At 39.3% G+C, this 21,564-nt stretch overlaps 1 protein-coding gene across 1 annotated transcript; it reads right to left on the bottom strand.

The window, feature by feature from the left end:
- Nucleotides 1-306: 306 nt before the first annotated feature.
- Nucleotides 307-16,820, bottom strand: LOC137298055 (ATP-dependent zinc metalloprotease YME1L-like). Its single transcript, XM_067830103.1, has 19 exons — nucleotides 16,621-16,820; nucleotides 15,001-15,156; nucleotides 14,119-14,281; nucleotides 13,656-13,754; nucleotides 13,249-13,349; nucleotides 12,300-12,558; nucleotides 11,773-11,861; nucleotides 9,989-10,079; nucleotides 9,141-9,200; nucleotides 8,517-8,609; nucleotides 6,831-6,963; nucleotides 6,445-6,507; nucleotides 6,116-6,228; nucleotides 5,123-5,278; nucleotides 4,296-4,447; nucleotides 3,482-3,608; nucleotides 3,195-3,268; nucleotides 2,365-2,481; nucleotides 307-2,042 (listed from the first exon to the last, which is right to left on the bottom strand). The coding sequence occupies exons 1-19, from the start codon at nucleotides 16,657-16,659 to the stop codon at nucleotides 1,896-1,898; spliced, it is 2,232 nt and encodes a 743-aa protein (XP_067686204.1). The 5' UTR covers nucleotides 16,660-16,820; the 3' UTR covers nucleotides 307-1,895.
- Between the last annotated feature and the right edge of the window lie 4,744 nt (nucleotides 16,821-21,564).

The following is a 21,564-nucleotide window of genomic DNA, read 5'->3' on the forward strand; positions in this document are numbered from 1 at the left end:
CAAGAGAGACACATGACACCTTCAGTTCATGCAAGCTAGAATCAGCAGAGTACGGTTCCTTACACTGATGTCAACAACCCATGCTCTGTGCAGATTTACTGGACTTGGTCACGGTATTTTAAGCCAATCATGCTGTAGAACACTCTCCTACCAGCAGGCCCTTCGGTTTCAGGTCAGTGGAACTGAAACTTCTTTCAGGGACTATGTGGGAGAGACAAGGAAGCTAAGGGTTCATCAGCTCTGGCATACAGAGCTTTAGAACAAGTGATGTTGTGGCCCTTTGACATAGAATAACATGAGAAACAATTAATGGCTGACATTGGTTTATTTTCCTTTCACAGACATTTCACCAGAAAACATTACTGGAATACAAATATACCATTCCACAAACCTAAACATATAAGTTCCATGGATATCTTTGAGAAACCTGAAACAAGTTTCAATACAATTCTGTGCCTGGCAACTCAAACCAAAATGCCATGACTATTCTGACGTCTGTTTCTATGAACCCTGGAAATCAGCACAAAATCCTAAATCCTTTAGGATGTTGTTGCCATGCAACACCCAGTACATCGTTGTCTGAAATGCATATACAGCTTGCTTTGTTCAGTGTTTAACGCTGCATTCAGTAATATTCCCGATCTATGATGGCAACTTGCATGTAATCAAGTCTGGATAAAGTGATTGATACAGAGAATAAGGATTCGTGTATTTGGTTACAATGTCACACATACAACTGTCACCAAGATGTACTGTCAAAGAAGTTGCCGCCTGTTTCCAATCATCACATTCCAAGCATAGTGAGAAGGTAAACAGTCTAAGAAATCAAGTCATTTAACCTTGACTTGTTGAGTTTGTTCCTATGGTGAATTATGGCCAAGTCCTTAATGTGTCAGTCCCTTACTCACTCTGTGTATCTGTCTGCATAACAACACACAGATGGAGGAATCAATGACAGCTGCTGGATAGGTCCTCTTCCTTTACAAGTCATATCCATCACTGTACATGATCCCTTAAAACCTCCATGCCATGTTGGTTCCACAACATCCCATCTCACCAATGGCCTGATGATGTTTTAAATAAGTCACAACTACTTGTCCAGTATGCCAGTATGTGTTAACATTGGTCTGTTGCTGGCCAATGCCATCAAGCTAGCCATGTGAAGGATGAAGAACAAATCCTCACTTCTGGGCGACACTTGTTTACAGCGTGTATATGATGTTACACAAAAACTGAAGACAATACAAGGGCAACCCATTCATAAAATCTCATTCCAAAGAGAAAGTGTAAATCTTCACAAAAGAAACCCGAATGTTTCCCCATCACCAGTAACATGACTTTCAATCATAATTTCTTAGTAATTTATGCAGTGGTTTACATGTTTAAGATGTGATTGTTCTGGACTGTCTAGACAATGTTAAACTAAAGTTGTTGCCTTGATATATCCAGTGAAACGTATGGGTACTCCACGTACGGTACATCTGGGAAAGATATTGTGATATGGAAGAAGACATTGCAGTCAGGCCATAGCATTCAGATGATTTCATTTACCTCTCCATAAAAACAACTCAATAACAAATTATACACAAAATTAGCAACAAAAAAATGCTCGGATGGAGAAAAGGTTTTGAAACTCCAGGTACAATCACATAATCGTTTGGTAGAAAGAGAGAGAGAGATACTCTTTGATGCTGTTCAGTAATTACAAATAGTGTACTGTACAGATGGATTGGCTTACACCATCTCCGAAACAATATCAATGTGTCATGCTGTCTCTTGTTCCTGCAGAGTCACGATTTGGGTCATTAGCCTTCTGCCATGACAACTGACAAGGGAGACAACTCTCACTGACAATCATATAACAGAATCCATGTCCATCACTACAGAACACATCATCATGACTGGTTGCCAACTTGTTTCCCTTCAATGACTGCTTTTATTTGGTCTTTGTCCAGAGTTTCTAATTTTATCAAAGCTTGTGCCAGGGCCTTATGCTCTGCTTGATGTTTGTGGAGGAGCAGTTTAGCTCGGTCGTACGACTCCTGCAAGTAAAGCAGTAACAGTCATCTTATAAAATGTATCTACAGGTTCAAAATAATAATGATGACATTCACATGACATGATCAATATTTACTGAAGTGTAAAATTAATGGTAATGACACAATACTAATGAATCTAAACATCAACCATATAAAGTGGTATGACTGACCTAGCTAGCAGTAGCAGTGGGGTGTATAGCGGACTGATGCAGCTGTAGCAAGGGTGTGTGGTTTTGTTAGTTGTAGACTAACATATTAGAAACACTTCAGCACACAGTATCTTCACTAACTGGATATCAGTGGTGTGTATAATTGATGGACATACCTGTAGTAGTCTCTTTATTTCCCCATCAATTTGCTCTTGTATAGCAGGACTCAGATTGTTCATCTTCGACACACCATCAATCATCACATTGTTGTCTTTAAACACTCGGGTGCCAACCTGTCACAGGCGAAACAGAAGTTCATGGCCTATTTTTCAAACTAAACATGGGATTCACACAATGTACAAAGGAGGAAAGGAGGGAAATTGAAACAAGCAGTTAAGCACATGGCTTCCCCAAAGTCCTTCATCTGAAATAACTAAAAGACCTTACCAAACAATATACCCAAATCCACACAATAAATACACTTGCAAACTGAACCTATAATCTCAGTTCACATGCTATTTGTCTGGAGAATAGCTGCTAGACAAACCATCCAGCCAGGATTGGTGACACAATGTAAATAGTCACACTACCTTGGCCTGTCTACATGTGGTCTGTCTACAATCTGTTACTGTTAATGCCAAAGGGAGACAACTCCAGTACAAAGAACTGCAGCACCTTAGACGACAGGCCCATGTTTCCCCACTTCCTAACACTTAAAATTATCAAGCCAACTACCTGAACAGGTAATTCAGTGTGTATAATTTCTTGTGACAATACAATGTTCCCTATCAATATTTTGGAACAGATCCCATGCTTTTTATAAACAGAACTATTCATCACAACATCTCAATGCCACTCACAGAAAGAAACAAAGAAACAACTTGCTGCATATGACTATCATCACTTGAAAAAGGACTATCATGTTGCCCCTGAAGTATGGAGCCTGGTTACTGAAGTATTTCATGAGATTCTACACATGCCGAAAACATGCAGGTCATCTGGTTACCTTTTCTGACATTCCATATTCCTTGACCATTGCACTTGCTATTGTTGTGGCTTGTGAGAAGTCATCCTTGGCACCTATGTAATGAATCATCAGATTAATCTCGAAGACATGTCAAAACAAAAATATTTAATACTCAGCACATCTACATCATCTAACCTTGATGAATCTCCATGAAGAACAAGATATATGGTGATGCCATAACAATATCTGCCATCTGTGCCCAACATGTGCCATGAGCTGCATATACATACATTCCATACTCGATGGAGTTTACAAACATGGTGTACCTGTTTCTACTTTGTCCATGCCATAGATAATCTCCTCTGCAGCCCGACCTCCCATCGAGACATCCATCCGAGCTAACAGCTGCGACCGGGACATGTTGAACAGCTCCTTCTCGTATGATATCGCCGTCTGCCAACATCATCACTAAACTGATGACAATACAGCTCAGCATGCACTGTGTAGTACGTGAGTTAGGGAATAATACAACAGTATTTCAACACTGTTTTCCTAACTGGATTCCACATGACGTATCACTTGAGTGAGACATCTGCAATTATGCTTTGCTGACCATTTTGAAACTTGTAGCAATTTCATCACAATGATATGACATCAGAAATCTCACATTTAGTGGATCTGCTCTTTTACACTTAGGCAATTCAGTTATTACACTTTTTCAAATCAAAAAGTTGTTAGAGTGGCCTTGGTTGACAATCAGAACCACTGCCATGTGTTGTTATTTGTAGACTAACACATTAAAAACACTTCAGCACACAGTAACTTCACTAACTGGATATCAAGAGATACAGTGGTGAGATTCTACGTAAATCACCACTGAAGGCGAACCAGCTGTTTCCACCATAGGAGGACAGACAAAGAGACAAACTTTCTCAACATTTATGGCTTTGATTATAATCACTTAGTGTTAGAAGACCTTGGAAATAACTGACTTCAAAAACAGGGCAGCATGGACACAACTGGACACTACAAGCACATGACAGGAGACTGCATGAAGAATGAGTCATCATCTCTTCTAGGCAGTACTTCACATATTTCACACAACCAAAAGTAGCCAACAGTAAAGGAGTGAAGACTCACATGTCCAAGAGAACTTCCTCGGGGGAGGATTGTGACTTTGTTCGGTATAGGTGCATCCTTGGTGAAGTGGGCAACCAGTGTGTGCCCAGCCTCATGGAACGCTGTCTTCCATTTAGAAGAGTCATCCTGAATGAGAGACTTCTTAGCAGGACCTGTGAGAACAAAACATCTACATCTACAGGTGTGTACTGTAAGTATAATGGGCATTAAAGTGGGACAATCATATCCAGCACGTCTTCTACAACTGGATGCACACTATCTTTACAGGTTATCCTTTGGTACAGCCTTAACTTATCTCTTTCTCACAAATGTTTTTACAAAAAATGATTCAACATTTATCAAATTCAGAATAAGCCTTGTAATGAACTCTGGACATGTTTACTTGTTCACTGGCAATATAGTGAACATGTGTACCAAGGTGGAATTTAACTAGACCTTTCAAACCAAAGTTGGAAGTGAGTTAGGTTTAACACTGCTAGGAAAATAGTACTCAAGTTGTGTTGTGTGTCATCTGGATGTGGAAAGAAAATGAAGCTGAAGGTGATGTCAAGAAATATTGCTGACAAGCCATAAAACAATCACGTAAAACAAGGACTGGAACTTGTGGTTATGGATTTTGGCATGTCAACGGGCCATCCAACCGCCTCACACAACAGGTACACACAAGAACCCTTACATTTGACGGTCTTCTCATCACATGCTTTGAAGCATTCATTCTTGTAATTAACATCAAGAATTAATCAGTGAGACTCTGAAAGGTGTCAACAAGAATTTGTTATGGGTATTTGACCAGATTCCACGGAAGTGTAGAGTGCCAGTAGACATACCCATGACAACCTTGTCTCTGGCGTAGTCCATGTGATCCATGCTGATGGCGATGGCACCTTCCCGTGCTGCCTGCAGGGCAGCCTGGTTCACCATGTTCTGGAGATCTGCTCCTGTGAAGCCCACAGTCCTTTGGGCCAGCAGGTCAAAGTCCATCTCTGCAACACATCATATGACAGCTGATATAAACATGAAGAAATGAGTGTTGATAACTCAGGAATTTTCTAGTTACAGGTCAGCTCCCAGAATCTGGACTAAAGTGAGAGAGAGAGAGAGATGTGGTCGAAAGTTAGTGTCTATGCTTACTTCCTAACAAGCTAAAGCCTAAGTGACACAAGTCTCAAAGTGAGTGAGTGAGTTAGTTTAGTTTTATGCTGCACTCAGCAATATTCCAGATACATGGCGTCGGTCCATAAATACAACAATCATAGATTTCTCGCATGCCCAAGGGATGAGCATTGCAGCACTTTAGATAACTGGTATACCAATAATATCGGGACTGTAACCCTTAAATCTGAATCAGGCAAACTAGTGGCTGACATGAACTGACCAATCCATTACAGTAACTACTGACAATCAAACAACTGCCATCAATCAAACTGCTGATTTTCAAAACTCTGATGCAAGTATCACTTACAAAAGGAAACTTGAAGATTTGTCTCTGACTTCTCACTTGTTTTTTTTTTAAGAACTGCTGCTATTACTTTAATCAAACTTCTCAAATCTGTATCACAAACTGACATGAAACAAGTACTCATACCAACAGTGAGAGAGATCATGATTCATAGTTCATCAGTGTGTGATGTCGGGAACAAATTGTACTGAAGTGAAGAAGCTGCAACCTGAACCACAAGTCTTCATCCTGTGATTCACTATTTAGATACAATGGTTTTTAATGCTACCAACACATTGTGGACTGAGACCCTGGACATGGGAGCGAAGATATGGCTCCTCCATCACCCCTGAACAATTACACAAGGAACAACATGACCTACTGGAATCAGCCTTGACTTTGCTAATGTAGTATGCTAGGATCTCCTTTCTGCCCTTCAGACTTGGAGGGTATACGGTCACCTCCACATCAAAGCGACCAGGACGCAACAGAGCACTGCAAAATGGCAACAAATTATTAATTACAAGTCTGAGCCTAGAGTCTCCATTTACATTTAAGTGTTGGAAATCATGCTGTCATGGCAACAAGTAAACAAGTAACAACAAGGAGAACTCCAGCATACATTATTTAGAGTCCTACAAAGCATGTACAAAGAGAATCAGTGGAACACAATCAGTAGCAAGCGATAACCACAAACTACGTCCTCCATACCTGTCCAGGTTATTTCTCCTGTTAGTTGCTCCAAGTACAATAACACCTTCATTTTGGTTAAACCTGGAAGGAGAGAATACCAGTACATAAGAATCTATCTGAAGCATATTTATCAAGGTACTGAGCCAGACCTTTATAACACGTATTGCTTAGTCTGAAACAAGGCAACTTTTTCCCTTCCATTACCCAAACAAGTAGGTCACCCAAGGAACATGGCATCGTTCAACACATCATACATTTTTGCTGACAAGATGATAACATTTTAAAATTCAAGTAATGTAGGTATCAAGTGATGTTGAACTGTTCATGTTTGGATGCTTGTAGACAGCAGACTACACCCAGAAGACAGGTCATGGCCACGCAACAGATGTAAATGCATTCTTTACCCATCCATCTCCGCCAGCAGCTGATTGATGGTCTGGTTGGCATAAGGATGTATCTGGGAGTTCGTACGACTGGCTCCTACAGAATCTATTTCATCCAGGAATATCACACAGGGAGCTCTCATTTTGGCTGCAGCTGCAGAAACATGTACCATGGAAGAGGTAAGGGATCAGACAGACTGGAAGGCATTACTTTCGAACATAGAACTCAGAAAGGCCATGAATCAGATGACATATCACACAAAACATTTCACTCGACAAAGAAGAGTAGATTCTTCTGTCACACTACTAGAGGCTCCCTTCTCCTCATATTCATAATTTTTCTTAACTACAGTTCAGAATTAACATAACCTGATGCAAGGTGCAAGATACCAGTAGTAGCTTGTGCTGACATAAAAAAGAATGTTGTTAAACGTTTCATATGAAATAGCAAGTGCTTAATTATTCAATAGTTAGGCTTTTAATGTAGGGTTATGCATCAACAGAAGGGTAAAATAATAACAGTAAAGTCAGGTTCTGAAAGTAGGGTTGTGTACTGTCAGTAGGATCAATTATTGACAGAAGGGTGAGGTATCTACACAAGGCTCAAATCTCCTCAGAGCTGTCTAGTACCAAAATAGTGTCACATATAGTGAAGTACTGACAGTAGAATAAAGAATGAACAGTTGGGTCAAGCATACTGAAAAGGACTAAACATTGATAAAGGGGTCAAGTGTCTGCAGTAGTGTCAAGTATTGACAGTAGGATCAACTATAGATAGTAAAGTGAAGGATCAATAGTAGGACCAACTATTGATAGTAGTATCAAGCATCGATAAAAGGGTCAAGTATCCATAGTAGGATCAGGTATGGATAGTAGGATCAAGAAATGATAGTGGGGTGAGGATTGATAGTAGGATTAAGTATTAACAGAAGGATCAAATATTGTCAGTAGAGTCAAGGATCGATAGTAGGGTCAAGTATTGATGGTGGGATCAAGTATTGTCAGTAGAGTCAAGTATTGATGGAAGGATCAAGTATTGTCAGCAGACTCAAGTATTGATGGCAGGATCAAGTATTGTCAGAAGAGTCAAGTATTGATGGCAGGATCAAGTATTGTCAGCAGAGTCAAGTATTGATGGCAGGATCAAGTATTGTCAATAGAGTCAAGTATTGAAGGCAGGATCAAGTATCAACAGTAGGACCAAGTACAAAGAGTAGTATCAGTAAGGACAGTAGAGTCAAGTAGTGATAGTAGAGTCAAGTATTGATAGCAGGATCAAGTATTGAAGGTAGGGTCAAGTATTGAAGGTAGGGTCAAGTATTGATGGTGGGGTCAAGTATTGATGATAGGGCCAAGTATTGATAGCAGGATCAAGTATTGATGGTAGGGCTAAGTATTGATAGCAGGGTCAAGTATTGATAGCAGGATCAAGTACTGATGGTAGGCTCAAGTATTGAAGGATCAAGGACTAAAAGTATTTAGTACAAGTACTAATAGTAGGGCGGAGTGGCTGCAGCAGCGTCAAGTATCCGCAGTATGGTCTAATATCAACAGTATGGTAGGCAGTACTGGCTGCAGTACTGTGGTCCTCGTCACATCAAGTATATGCTCACTGTTTTACATACATTTAGCTTCCTATTCTACAAAGCAATACAAATATTTAGAGTCAAGTTGTTCATCAAACAAACAAAAACATCCTCTACTTACAGAACAACTGTCGGATTCTCTTCGCTCCAGTCCCAACAAATATCTCATCAAACTCAGAGCCAGAAGCATGGTAGAATGGCACACCGGCTTCTCCTTTAAACACAAAAATACATTCATTAATTACATCTTTGAATGGCACACTAAATTTAATTCAGAGTTCAGTTATTATGACAGATCCAAGGTTTCTTGAAGCTTGAACCTGTTGTGATGAATATACTCATAGAAACAAATAGGGGAACACAAGAAAACAATAGGCTTTGTATTGTGCCCACAGTGCAATACAAAGCCTATGAAGAAACCTAGAAAAGAAAAAAAGAACATAATGTACTTTCAGGCGTTCCCTCTTTTGTTTCCATGAGTACATATTCACATTCTATCATGTTGTAAGGATTAACCTGATAAAAGGACTCCATCATTAAAAACAAAAACATTGTCTCAGATACAAATGAGTTTGTTGTCCAGCATGACACACAGTAATATTCCTGCCATCATAAAAGCCTGTAAACACTCTGGTCAATCTGGCCACAGTCATACACTGCCATGTATGGCCAGCATAGGGTGCTAGTAACCAATTCTACTCTGAATCAGCATAAGATGAAATGTAAGACACTAAACCAAACTGACCTGCTACAGCTCTGGCCAGCAATGTCTTGCCAATGCCTGGCTGTCCCACCAACAGAACACCTGTAACATGATACACCTCGAGTAACACCTTGACTGTTACTAGGATAACACGCCCCTAATCAAAGAAGAAACCGATGATAACGTGTCACATAAATACAAGTGTTCCCCCAAGTGAGTAGTCCCAGCTTACATGAAACAAGTTGAAAAGTTTAAAATAACAGAAGCCCCAGAGATGCCAAGCGCAAGGAAGTATTTTCAAGGATCAAAATTAGTAGTTTGACCATAAAATTAGTGACCAACTATTTATTAAACATCATGATGGATTCCGAAAGAGATAATCAGGGATTTGGAAAGAGAACTTTGACAATGATCAATTTTCAGAATTATTAACCATTTTCTGAATTTAGAATGGGCGACTGCCCTTGTATCAATAGTAAACTTCCAAATTTTAATGGACCATTTTTCATTCTAATGTGCAAAAATGGCCCAAGGCCCCTGCCATTCCCAATCCCTGGATAATATGACACTTATCAAAACTGAAGCTTTAATTTCACATTCCTCTAACAGCAGATTTCCAAACTATCAGCATTATATTTCGTTTCCTTTTGGTGAAAGTGTATGAAAATATGTTTTTGTCTTTATATGAGAATTTTAATGAATTTTCATTACATCTTGTAGAATTTCTAGTGCTGTAGTTTGAGGCTAAAATGTGTCAAGACTCCAATAAAATCATAGAGGCTGGCATCTCTGAAGACCTATCCCAAAACTTGCTCTTTAACAATATGGATACAGTATGCATTTGTGGGTTATCTGACATTAAACTGTAAAAACAGAATGAATGAACCAACCTTTGGGTAACTTAGCTCCAAGTGACTGGTACTTCTCTGGGTCTTTGAGGTAATCCACCACGTCCATCAGCTCTGTTTTAGCCTCATCTGCCTGCAGCAGAGACAATACCCACTCACTAACTCACTCACGCATAACAACACAATGGTACACTTCAGTAAGTCCCTGAAACACATCATGTCTTCGATGGCTCTTATTACACTATGACTTATGAATTCTCACACCGTCAGCTTCTCATTGGATCCCCCAGATCTCATGGACATAATAACAACAGGAAATGGATATTTCCTGTGCATCATAGTCCATCCATCGAAGTGCTACGTGTAAAAAGAGTCTCCAGAGTTCACAAAGAAGGTGTGACAGATTCGTCAAAATGACCATAATATTTTCCAGTTACAGGTAGTAGACCCTTTTGAAGAGAAAGGTTTTAAGTCCTGATTTGAATGCTTCGAAGGATGAAGCATTTTTGATTGAGGTAGGAAGACTGTTTCACAGGGTTGGTGCAGCAAATCTGAATAACCTATGGCCAAAATGTTTGAGATGAAATTGTGAAACTGAGAGAAGATAGTGATTTGGGGAGCTGAGAGAACGGGCAGGCCTAAATGTTGATAACATTTCAGAGAGGTATGGAGCAGCTAGCTCATGACTGCAGCAGAAGACATGAGTGAGGATCTTGAGGTGAATTCTGGCTTCAATCAGCAGCCAATGCACACTCTGGAAGATTGGGGTTATGAGAGACCATTTAGATGTTATAGTGACAATTGGCAGCCAATTCACACTCTGGAAGATTGGGGTTATGTGAGACCATTTGGATGTTATCGTGATAACTGGCAGCCAATTCACACTCTGGAAGATTGGGGTTATGTGAGATGTTGGATGTTATAGTGACAACTCTGGCTGCAGTATTTTGAAGTTTTTGATGTCTGAATAGATACTGACTGATAGGAATGGAACCAGGCAAGTGCATCGCAATGTATGTAATACTTGTCCTGAAGTTGGCTGAGGAACTTCTGATGGTTAGCCACTGAGAAATCGAGCAAGAGGAGAAGGGACACAATATCCAAGTCCACTTGGCATCTCAAATGATTCAGAATTTGAAGAAAGGCGGTCTCGCTACTGTGCCTAGGACGACAGGCACATTGGAATTTATTAGGACAATCATTGGTGGAGAGGTAGGATCCAAGTCTGACATACAGGCAGAAGGTATATGATATCACTCTAATCTGTATTTCATGTGGCACACTGGCATACAGAGACACCAGTTACACATGAAGATTTATTACTCGCCTGTTGAAGATACTGCAGTGTAATATTTTTACGGCAGTATGATGTCAAAATGGTTCAAAGTTGTGACGTCACAATGCTAATGTCGCTGTTGCAATTTTACTAGACCTTGCTAGACTTTAAAGCTGAGAGTCCTCACACTGTAGGCAATTTCATCGCAGTTTCTGTCAATTTATGTTGGCGAGTAATAAATAGAATACTAAACTCGTTTTCGTTTCGCTTTCGTGAAATACCATTTATATTAAACTTGTCAAAGATTCAGTATCAAAATCGCTTTTGCTCATTTGATACCAAATCATTAACTCGTTTAATACAAATGGTATTACATGGAAAGTCGTTTAGTATCCTCTCTGCAATGTAACATAGTCAGTCAATCATTATCATGATAATTACCATCTCTGACTATGATTATTTATAGTTCTCTCAGGGTGCACATATTAGAACTTGCACAGGTCACCTCTCATGAACCTTGGACAAGTTAAATGTTTACAATTTGACTCACCCCTTTGACATCATCAAATGTGACATTGACCTCTTCTGGGTTGACCTCAAACTGATCCTTTGTCAGAACCCCGAGCCCACGCACTCCGGCTGATCGACCAAAACACGACACAAAAACAGACATTGACATGAAGCATATCAGCTAACACATCATCTATAAGCATTTTGAGCAAGTGAGTTAAAATGGGGCTTAACATTGTTTCCAAGATTATTGTACTTTGTATTGTAGTTTGTGAGCATGGTGGTAACATTTAAATTTACCAAGCAGAGAGAGAAATAGACAAAGAATGTCTACAAGCTTGAAAAGTGACAGGACATGATAACGGATCCCAGAAGAATACCTCTAAAAATTACTAATATGTAACACAACTGATCCAGGCTGACTTTCATACCCAACCTGCCGTTAATGTCAGGTTAGATTAGAACTCACATGGCGGGTAAAGGACTAGGGGATATACTGTTATCCTGACACTTATTCTAAAATAGTCTCCTGTTGTACAACTCCCAGGAAACTATGAAGACACTCACTTCCTCCCACAGCAGTGAAGACTTGAACGACCTGCACTAGCAGCCACAGCATACACATGTAGAAGAGGAAACGCAGCGTTCGATTTAGCATTGAGTTCTTGGTGTCATGTGATTCTTGCTTAGAGTTGGCATGGTAGCCTTCAGCAAAAGCCACTTTGAGTCTGTCCTGAAACTCGGGATTACTCTCATGGGCTTTGACTATGTTCTGGAACTTCCCCATCTCCTTCTTGTATGCATCAGGGAACAGCTTGGATTGTACCTCAACATATAGTCAGAACAGGTGGAAAATCTTTGATTGGAACTGGTTTGTTGTTTAGTGCAGCAAAATTCCAGTTATATGGCTGCATGTAAATAATTGAGTCTGGACAAAACGAACCAGTGATCAACAGCATGACCTTCAATCAATGCAGTTGTGGTACAATGACGTGTCAATCAAGTCAATGGACCTGACCATGCAATCCAGTTAGTCGCCTCTTACGACAAGCAAGGGTTGCTGATGATTAACTGTAACTTGTATCTTCACAGGCTTCTCTTATTGGAAAGTTTATATTCAACATATAGAATATAACACCCTTTATCAAACTACAAGTGATGACATCACAATACACTAAAGTATCACAAAATAGCAACATTCAAATTTTACTGTGGAGGGTGCAACACTAGTATTCAGACACAATACACTTTGGCATCGGATAAGTAGTCAGGGTTGTGCATTATTGTAATATTTACGAATCCATGATAAAGAGAACACAAACATACTTTGTTAAGGTAGCATCCCCAGAAGATGGTAGCATACCCAGAGCAGGTTACCAGAGACACAGGTATATTTTAGCCTGACCATATGATGATTTTCAACATTGAGTTTTGTAAACCTAATGTTAGTAAGGCATTCTACAAAGTTGTATCTGTGACAAAGACTATATCTGACAGGTTAAGATGAATATCTTACTGAATGTCGAAGCTCATCTAGGAAAGACATTTTCTTGTCTCTGCCTAGCCCCGAAGCAGACTGTGATCGCTTCGTCTTGAAACCTCGACTCTGCTGCACACCTTAAACAATGTTGAAAACAAGTAGGTAGTTGTGAGATCTTACCCTGGACACATACCAGAGTAACTCATCAATAATGCACAGTCTACAGCAGCAGCAATCCAACAATAGCATTGTTTAATATAGAAACAGATTTCCAAAGAAAATAAGACTATAATTATATGACTAACACTTCTGTGTTAGATGAAGAATATCATTAGAGATGTTTTTACGAGTGGACTCTTTCAAATAGAGGACTCCGAAGTCTGGAACAGTTAGCAACAGAAAATGACACAAACAGCTCACAAAGGTAGATGCTATTAACTTACATGGTGTAAAAGTTCCTCTTAAGAAACTCTGGAAACCCTGGTCTCCCATGATTTGAAGAAATGTTGGTACAGTTGACTGCAAATGACCTTCTGGGAACCCTGGGAAACAAAGAAACAAGCACATTAACAACGATATGGAGATTGGAGACTAACAACCACAAAGAGGTTAGCAACCATATGGAGATAACACACAGTGATTGTCAGTCACCATGAGATTAACAGACCCAAGGTGAACAGGAAGTAAAGAACTTTCTTTCTGTCAAGAATGTTTGACCATAGTAACTTAGTGAAACCTTTTCATACAAACAACTGTGCAAGTCTTTTATCTGTTTTTGAGACACTGACATAGATGTTATCTGACAATCTAGCAAGTTTCATACAATGTTAAACACCATTATTCATGACATAACTGACTACTTAAAGATTTTACATATAACTATTACACATAAATACATTATGTAACCTGTTTTGTTTTCAAAGAAGGTCCGTGCTGACACATAAGATTCATGCCAGTGGCTGTGTGAAGCATCCTGCTGCTTGACGAGTGCCAGGAGTGGACTGAGGACAACACTGTCCACACCACAAGGCAAATCAGTCAGGTCCACCGTACTGGGCACACCCTTCACCTGCAACCATTAGTCAGGAAATTACTGGGTGCAAAATTCTGCATCCTATACAAAGAAGAAGTGAAAAGATATCCAAAACCAACACAATGTGCTTCCAGGATATACATGCGTAGGACTGAATGATGCTATTTCTTGACTTGGAACTGCTCCAAATTTATTTCAGTAATTACTCATTTAAAAAAATACAGTACAACACTGCATGCTTTTCACTAAGAAAACTCTCTATCTGCTGATCACCAGATTGTGTGGTCCAGATTCAATTCTTTACTGACAGCCATCATATAGCTGGAATATTGCTGAGTGGAACTCAACATAAATTTTTCAAAAACTGACCCTTGGCATGCATAAGTTAATGTCAATTGTGGTAGAATACTGTGGTCAATTGGGGACATTTTCTTGGGTCTCTTCTGATTTGAGGGTTCGTGTCTCCTTGGTCCCCCTACATATATAACCCAGGTTTAGCCACTAACTGACATACCGGTACCTAATAAGCATTGTACATATCCATAAAACATCAAGCAATTGTCGAAGTCTCTTTCATGACCTGTATGTTATAGAAGTATAAAAAACTTAGGGTACACAATATCAAAATGTTATAGCAGAAATATGCTAAGATTGCAGACTCCATACTTCCCTAATCAATTTCAGACCATACAAAGAGGCCATAATGCTACAAAACTCTATTCAACATGCTCGACAACTATACAAAGAAACCGAACCTCTGAACTTGGGAATGCTGGTGGTTTGTTGACTGGCGAAACAGCACATGCTGAAGATATATCTCGCTCCTTCTTCTGGTGGCGTGCTCTCACAGAAGTGTGAAGTGTTCGTGCTCCACTGAATAGTGAGGATAGCTGAGACAGTGCTGCAACAACCTGAATAGGAAATAATATGCATTTTTAATTTTTCTTTACTGTAAAGGTGTGCAGTAATCTCTCCTGATTAAGCAATGTTGGAATACATAATGGCAGATGACAGTTGCCTGACATTATTTGACATAAATACAGGGTATACTTGTCACAATTCACAAAAATGAAAACGCAATAAAATGATATATTTTCATTTCAACTTTATTTACAGAGAATATACACTAAAAACATGGAAATGCGATACAAATGGTCTTTATTTCGGATATTAACAGTTATTTCGGACTAAATGCGAAGTTTTCTTGTGAAATGCTTGGATGGCTATTAAACGCTGTTTGACATGTGGAAACTGAAAGTGAAACAGCTGGGAAAAACGTAAGACCGTGTATAGTGCGACCCCCCTTCCTGAGCCCCCCGTTCTAGGTACGCAAAACTCGCATTATACGTGGGTATATACGGTATTGCAAATCAGGTTAAAGTACAGTAATACACTGTAACCTATATCATGTCACAAAGGTTCAAACTTCCTCGGAAACTAGGAATGAGAATTTATTATAACACTTGATTTTAATAGTTCTAAATGTTCATCATCGGCAATAATATTGTGCCCTTTTGACTGAATATTTAAAAAAGATACGGGTTTACAAACTCAGTATAGTCGTTCAACAAATAATTTGCTCACAGGTTTATAGGGACACATAGATGAAAGAGGACATAATGAACACATATTTTTATACTACAGTACAGAGTCATCATGATTACCACAGTTTTCAACCTATCCCAAATTCTGACACTGAAAGCAAAAAGTCAACAATGTCTATCAAGGAAAAATCCCAAACCCTATAAGCATCATAGTAATTTAAACCAAATCTACACGTTTCTTACGGTGTCTGGATGCAACAGTATAATATGTTTCATCCATTTAATCGAGCTGACAATAAGTATTTTGTTCCATCCATAAGAAAATACATGCAAGTTTACTTTTCATTTGCCGTTTAAATAGAAAACTTGACTCAAGCCACTTTACTCTTGCCAAACTACCACTTTAAATCATTATTTTTAACAATACCTACTTTTACTAAAAAAAATATAAAAAACAGTTTAATATTCCACTTGTATATCCTGAGAATTGTAGTATGTTTCATTTTATACCTTTACATTCTTAAGTAATGTTAAAGTGTAGGGCAGATGTATTCACGTATCGTGTAAATACATTTCGATATGACTTGTAGGCAAGATTAGTGTCTCAATGTCTTCTGCCGCACATCATATACAGTCGTGTGAAAGAGGCCTTTGGGCATACTTTTCGACTTGTGATTTATGATAATGAAGATTGTGTGGCCCTAACAAGAGAAGGGAGTCTTCAAAGTAAGAGGAAACTGAATATGATGTAACTCGTTAGAGTATTCGATACCTTGGCTTACGAAACCAGACTTTACACAAATGTTAGCGAGATCTGACTATTTAATTTACCTGTGGTTGCACTGTACTATGTGTTAACATGGACGCCATCCAAGCTAGCTGCGAAAATTGGCTGCGGCGGCAAAATTCTAATATCCAGAAAAACGTGACTTATTATTCTCACAACGCACAACCTTCTCAATCACATTGCCTGACCACCATTACTGACTGGATCAGAAAGCCTTCGGTAATAGGTCATTCACTAAGTATCTAGCCAATGATAGGCATTGTAACAAATCCGAAGGAAGATGGGTGAAGGTTACAAAGAAAGGTAATTCTATACTAATGTATAAAGCGTACCTTCAAATAAAATCTTGACTTAGCTATTATTATCTGTGTAGGTTGTTTATTAAATACAGTAGCTATCTTCTCATCTCTTCACATAAATAAACGTCTTTTTTGCTTTGGTAATTAAATATTCTGGGATGATGTGTTGTAATGGTGATGATTTTAAGAAGCGTGAGGAGAGGGTACATTTTATTCCGGGGAGGTAGTGGGGATGATCGATATTGGTCACATATACAGAGAGGTGAGGGGTGTCATTGATTTTGTACATGACATGCAAGATATGTGTGTAGGGGGTCTCTTACTTGGTATATAAATTTTAGGGTGGGTCATTCACATTGTACATGTTTTTCCGTAAAATCATCTACAGTAAACCCGAGAGTGGACATGAATGAGTAAACAACGGTTACCATTAACTGTGTAGAGGTGGGTTGTATTGGTAGGGGTGTAGGCAAGCGCTGTTTATATACAGTATCATTCAGAAACAATGTCAGGCAACGCAACGGCGCGACAATGAAATGTGACACGTCTGTTTTCCAAACACAAGACTACATTTTGCCTTGCCTGCAGATGAGTTATCACCAAGTCAGTAAATCGTGTGAATTTCTTTTTGATATAAATCCCAATAACCATTATTCTTTCTTTTCTAGGCATTACGGATAACATTTTCTTTTGTCACATTCCGTCTACAAACATGTCTACATGAACTCAAACAGGGCAAATAACTGAATCGCCCTAATGAAATAGTCACCAAGGGACTAGTTTTTCAAGCTGATGCATTGTGAAAAAGTATGTGTTGTAATAATCTAGGTAGGATAAATTTAGATTTTTCAATAAAAGATTTTGTGTTCCTCTTTATTTTGACACTTAAAAACAAAAATAACCATTAAAACAGAATCAATTGTGAACTGTGTGAACCCACGAGCTAGAACCCATACTGTCTATTTGCCACTTTACAATGAACTGGACTTGAACCGATAAATATATACATTGATGCCGTGAATTCTGTTGCCTTATACGAAGGCAACATCAGTGAAAATGGGTGAGTATATTTTTACACCGCTTTTTTAAAATTCCAGCGAGATCACGGCGGGGCACACCATAAATAGACTTTATACATTGTGCCGATGTGGGGAATCGAACCCGAGTCTTCGGCGTGATGAGCTAACATTTTAACCACTCGACTATCCCACAGCCCCCAGTGAAAATGAACACAGAATGACTGTTTTACTGTCACTGTGTAGCAGGTTTGTTAGCAGGCCCAGTGATGGTACAGAAAAGATCATAGATCCAGTACTGTTAATTGTCCACTTTGAACATCAATCTCAGTCTTTGAGGCACCACAATTCGCTGTTCAGTTTTGTAAACTGGACCTGTGGTTCGAATCCCAATCATGCCCCCAAGTTTGACTGTACTATATCTATACTGGTGGTCTCGCCTGAGAGTTATCATTTGGGGACTCATCTGCCATTGAGCGGAGACGGGACAATCTCACAGGTATATACTGTCCAATGCAGGGTTAAACAATAAATGGCAGGTAGGCGTTACTGAAGGGACACTGGGTTTAAACAAATATTAAACCAAAAACTCCATTACACAACACATCACTCCAATAAGGATGGAACAGGAATCCCATATCTTTCATTTATTGGCATCCTAGCATCGTATATTGGAGACATTATCTCGTGTACGGGAGCTCTACATTCAACTATTGGCGTCCTATTACTGACTCAGTCCTACCGCTGTATCCAAAACATAATACCCGAGCATTACTGAAATACAGAAACTAAAAACTCACAATGTGTCATCCTTTTATTACATGTCAAATGTCACTCTAACACCGTCGCGTTCAACAACGAAGTGTACAGTTTCAGCACTTGAATAGTTGGTGTCTTGACATTTCTTGGGGTCAGTGGTGTCGGAGACGTGACGTGTTGGTGACCTACTTGCCGATGTTGTAGTTTCTGGTGTTTTCCTCTGGACAACATCATCGACAATCTTTAACATGCCCTAGCTTGTTATCTTGTACCTGTATTGTATATTGTACTTATATTCTCTCAGTATTCACTGATAGTTTGATGGACATTTTACAAGTGATTATTAGCGAGCGGGTTAAGCTTTAAGCTTTACGCCTCTTGAAACAATATTCCGGCAGTATAACGGTTGAAGATACAACTTACAGGTTTTATATATACACATTGTGCCTGTGTGGGAATCAAACCCAATATAACCGCTGGGCTACCTCACAACCCATCGACTTGATTAATAATCCTAAAATAAAGTGCACATATATATTCTCCATTATACCAGTGTCCATTTGTGATCAGATCAACTTGTTCTTCAGTATATGGTTATTTCAAATGCAATATACCCATACTTACGCACGAGTAGCTGTTGACATGTGACCTGTCCTTTCCGCAGTCAGATGTTCATCTAAACCGCTCTCATACAGGCGTGTGGCCGTTGTAGCCCTTAGGGATTTGTTAGTATAGAATCCCTCACACCCGGCCCTGACGCAGAGCCTCTTGACCACAGGCCTTCTTGTCATTGCGAGGATTAAAGATTCTTTTTTAAATGTAAAAAATTATGATGACCCCCAACTTGAAACGCTTCACAGTACAATATCTAGATATATCTTCACAAAATGGATATCCCCATTGCGAGGATTAAAGATTTTTGTTTTAAAATATAAAAAATTTAGATCATCCCCCAACTTGAAACGCTTCACAGTACAATATCTAGATATATTGTACTGAGAAGCGTTTCAAGTCAAGGGTCATCTCAATTTATATATATATATATATATATTTAGAAAAAACTTTAATCCTCGCAACGACACGAGGGCCTGTGCCCCAGACAGGGCATGTCTCCCTATTGAAGCTGCAGAGTACCACTGGTTAGGTAGTCTACTGGTTAGACTTCAGAAACTTGAGTGGACCAAGGTAAAAGTCATCACACCCAACTGGCCTGCAATCAAGTTCTGTGTACATTGCTTACAAGTTGCACTCTAGCCGTCGTCATATATGTTTTGTTTTGTTTTTAAAAGATCCTATTTTTCTAAAACGATAAGAATTTCCTTTTTTTTTAGTTTTTAAGATTTTAAGTAATCACCACATCTCTCACTCACCTTAATGATCTGTACTTTTGGTGAAGTCTAACTGGACAACGGCATGGTTCTCATCAGTAACATCTACACATCTACTGTAATGACCTTAGCAGACAGCCCTTCATGTTTCAGCCCTCATGAATTCGTTTTTGAAACGCCTTCAGAGTACACCAGTTGTTTTTCTTTTCATTTTCATCTATTTTTTTGTTTGTTTGTTTGTTTCTTGTAACAATACAGAAGTTAGATAATTCACCCACTTTTAGAGCACGAGGTTCCTCCCATCTGGTGAAATGAATGTGGTAAAATAATTCCGTACATCTTGAATCCCTCCAACACGCTGCCACGTGCACAGTAGAGCGAGTTCATTGCGTGTGTATCGTGTGTACCATGCTACCCAGATGTAGGACGCCAATATTAACATTGCTCTGTTCGGGTGCAAGGGTTACTAAACCAGGACGCCAATATGTATGATTTTAGGTATAAGCGCAATAAACTCCAAACACTCACCTATATTCGCGCGCCTGGTTTGGTCCTCGGCTTTGGACTCAACCAACCGCGCGAATATTGGCGAGTCTTCGGAGTTTATTCCTTACTTATTATGTTCACATCCCGTTTATTTCTATAGTAATGTATTGAGTGCGATAAGTACAGAGTGAGGAGGATATAGTCTCAATTGGGAATCTGTTCCATTACCTGTATGCTATACAGGTCACCGCAGATTATGGTAAGTTGTGTTCCAATCCCAAAACGTCCAGTATATTGCGGCATTGAACGCTTTGATGCGACACGGATGTCAGACTACTGACCGCCAGTATCCCACCCATTGTTAACCAGAGGCATATATAGGCAGTTGATATAGCATGAACATACTATGCATAAGATACTCCGGATACTATCATTGTGTTTGTAATGAGTTAAAGTCAATATAATTGGTAATGCCCACTCCCCGTTAGTAACTTATCAGTATATGAACTCTTTTACTTGGGTCATCGAATCGCGGTGTTGGCGTTAAACTCTCACTCACTCCTTGAAACCCATAGTGACTTGGTTCCGGTGTCATGACATCACTTGCCTTATGGCATGGTTAATGACCGGTGTATTTCAGGCGTTTAAGAACCCGTTAAGAATTATTCTTACTTAAAGGGGCACTGATAATGTTTCTCGCCAGCAGTCTAATTACGAAACCAGGCAGCAAATTGGTCAGCTTCCGCTCCCTCAACCGTGATGGACAGAGGGACTCGGCTCCTGTCCACATTAGCAGAATTTCTTCACCCTAAAAAGTGAGGAAGTCGGATGCCCATCACATGCCGTTATTTAAAAAATATCCATGGTATTCCTTATCTGATTGTAACAAAATATCCCAGCAGTGTAGTTATTTTTCTGATGCCTGGATGGTATAGTCACTGATCCAATTTGATCCTATTTCTGTGTCTTTTACCTCGATATTTAATCATGTCATGTGAAAATATGATGTCTACATACACGTAGCAAGTCATTTGTTTCATATAAGTCCCAAAGATTGCAAAGCTTTATATTTAGGTAGTTTTGAGGGTTGGCCCAGCTGT

This window comes from Haliotis asinina, chromosome 10 (genome assembly GCF_037392515.1).
Source record: "Haliotis asinina isolate JCU_RB_2024 chromosome 10, JCU_Hal_asi_v2, whole genome shotgun sequence".
Lineage (NCBI taxonomy): Eukaryota > Metazoa > Mollusca > Gastropoda > Lepetellida > Haliotidae > Haliotis > Haliotis asinina.

Coding starts and splice junctions, on each gene's coding strand:
- LOC137298055 (XM_067830103.1), bottom strand. CDS start 16,659: ATGGCGTCCATGTTAACACATAGTACAGTGCAACCACAG. Junction 8,610..9,140: donor GCTGGCCAGAGCTGTAGCAG/GTCAGTTTGGTT, acceptor TTGTGTTTAAAG/GAGAAGCCGGTGTGCCATTC. Junction 2,043..2,364: donor AAATAAAGAGACTACTACAG/GTATGTCCATCA, acceptor CTTTACTTGCAG/GAGTCGTACGACCGAGCTAA.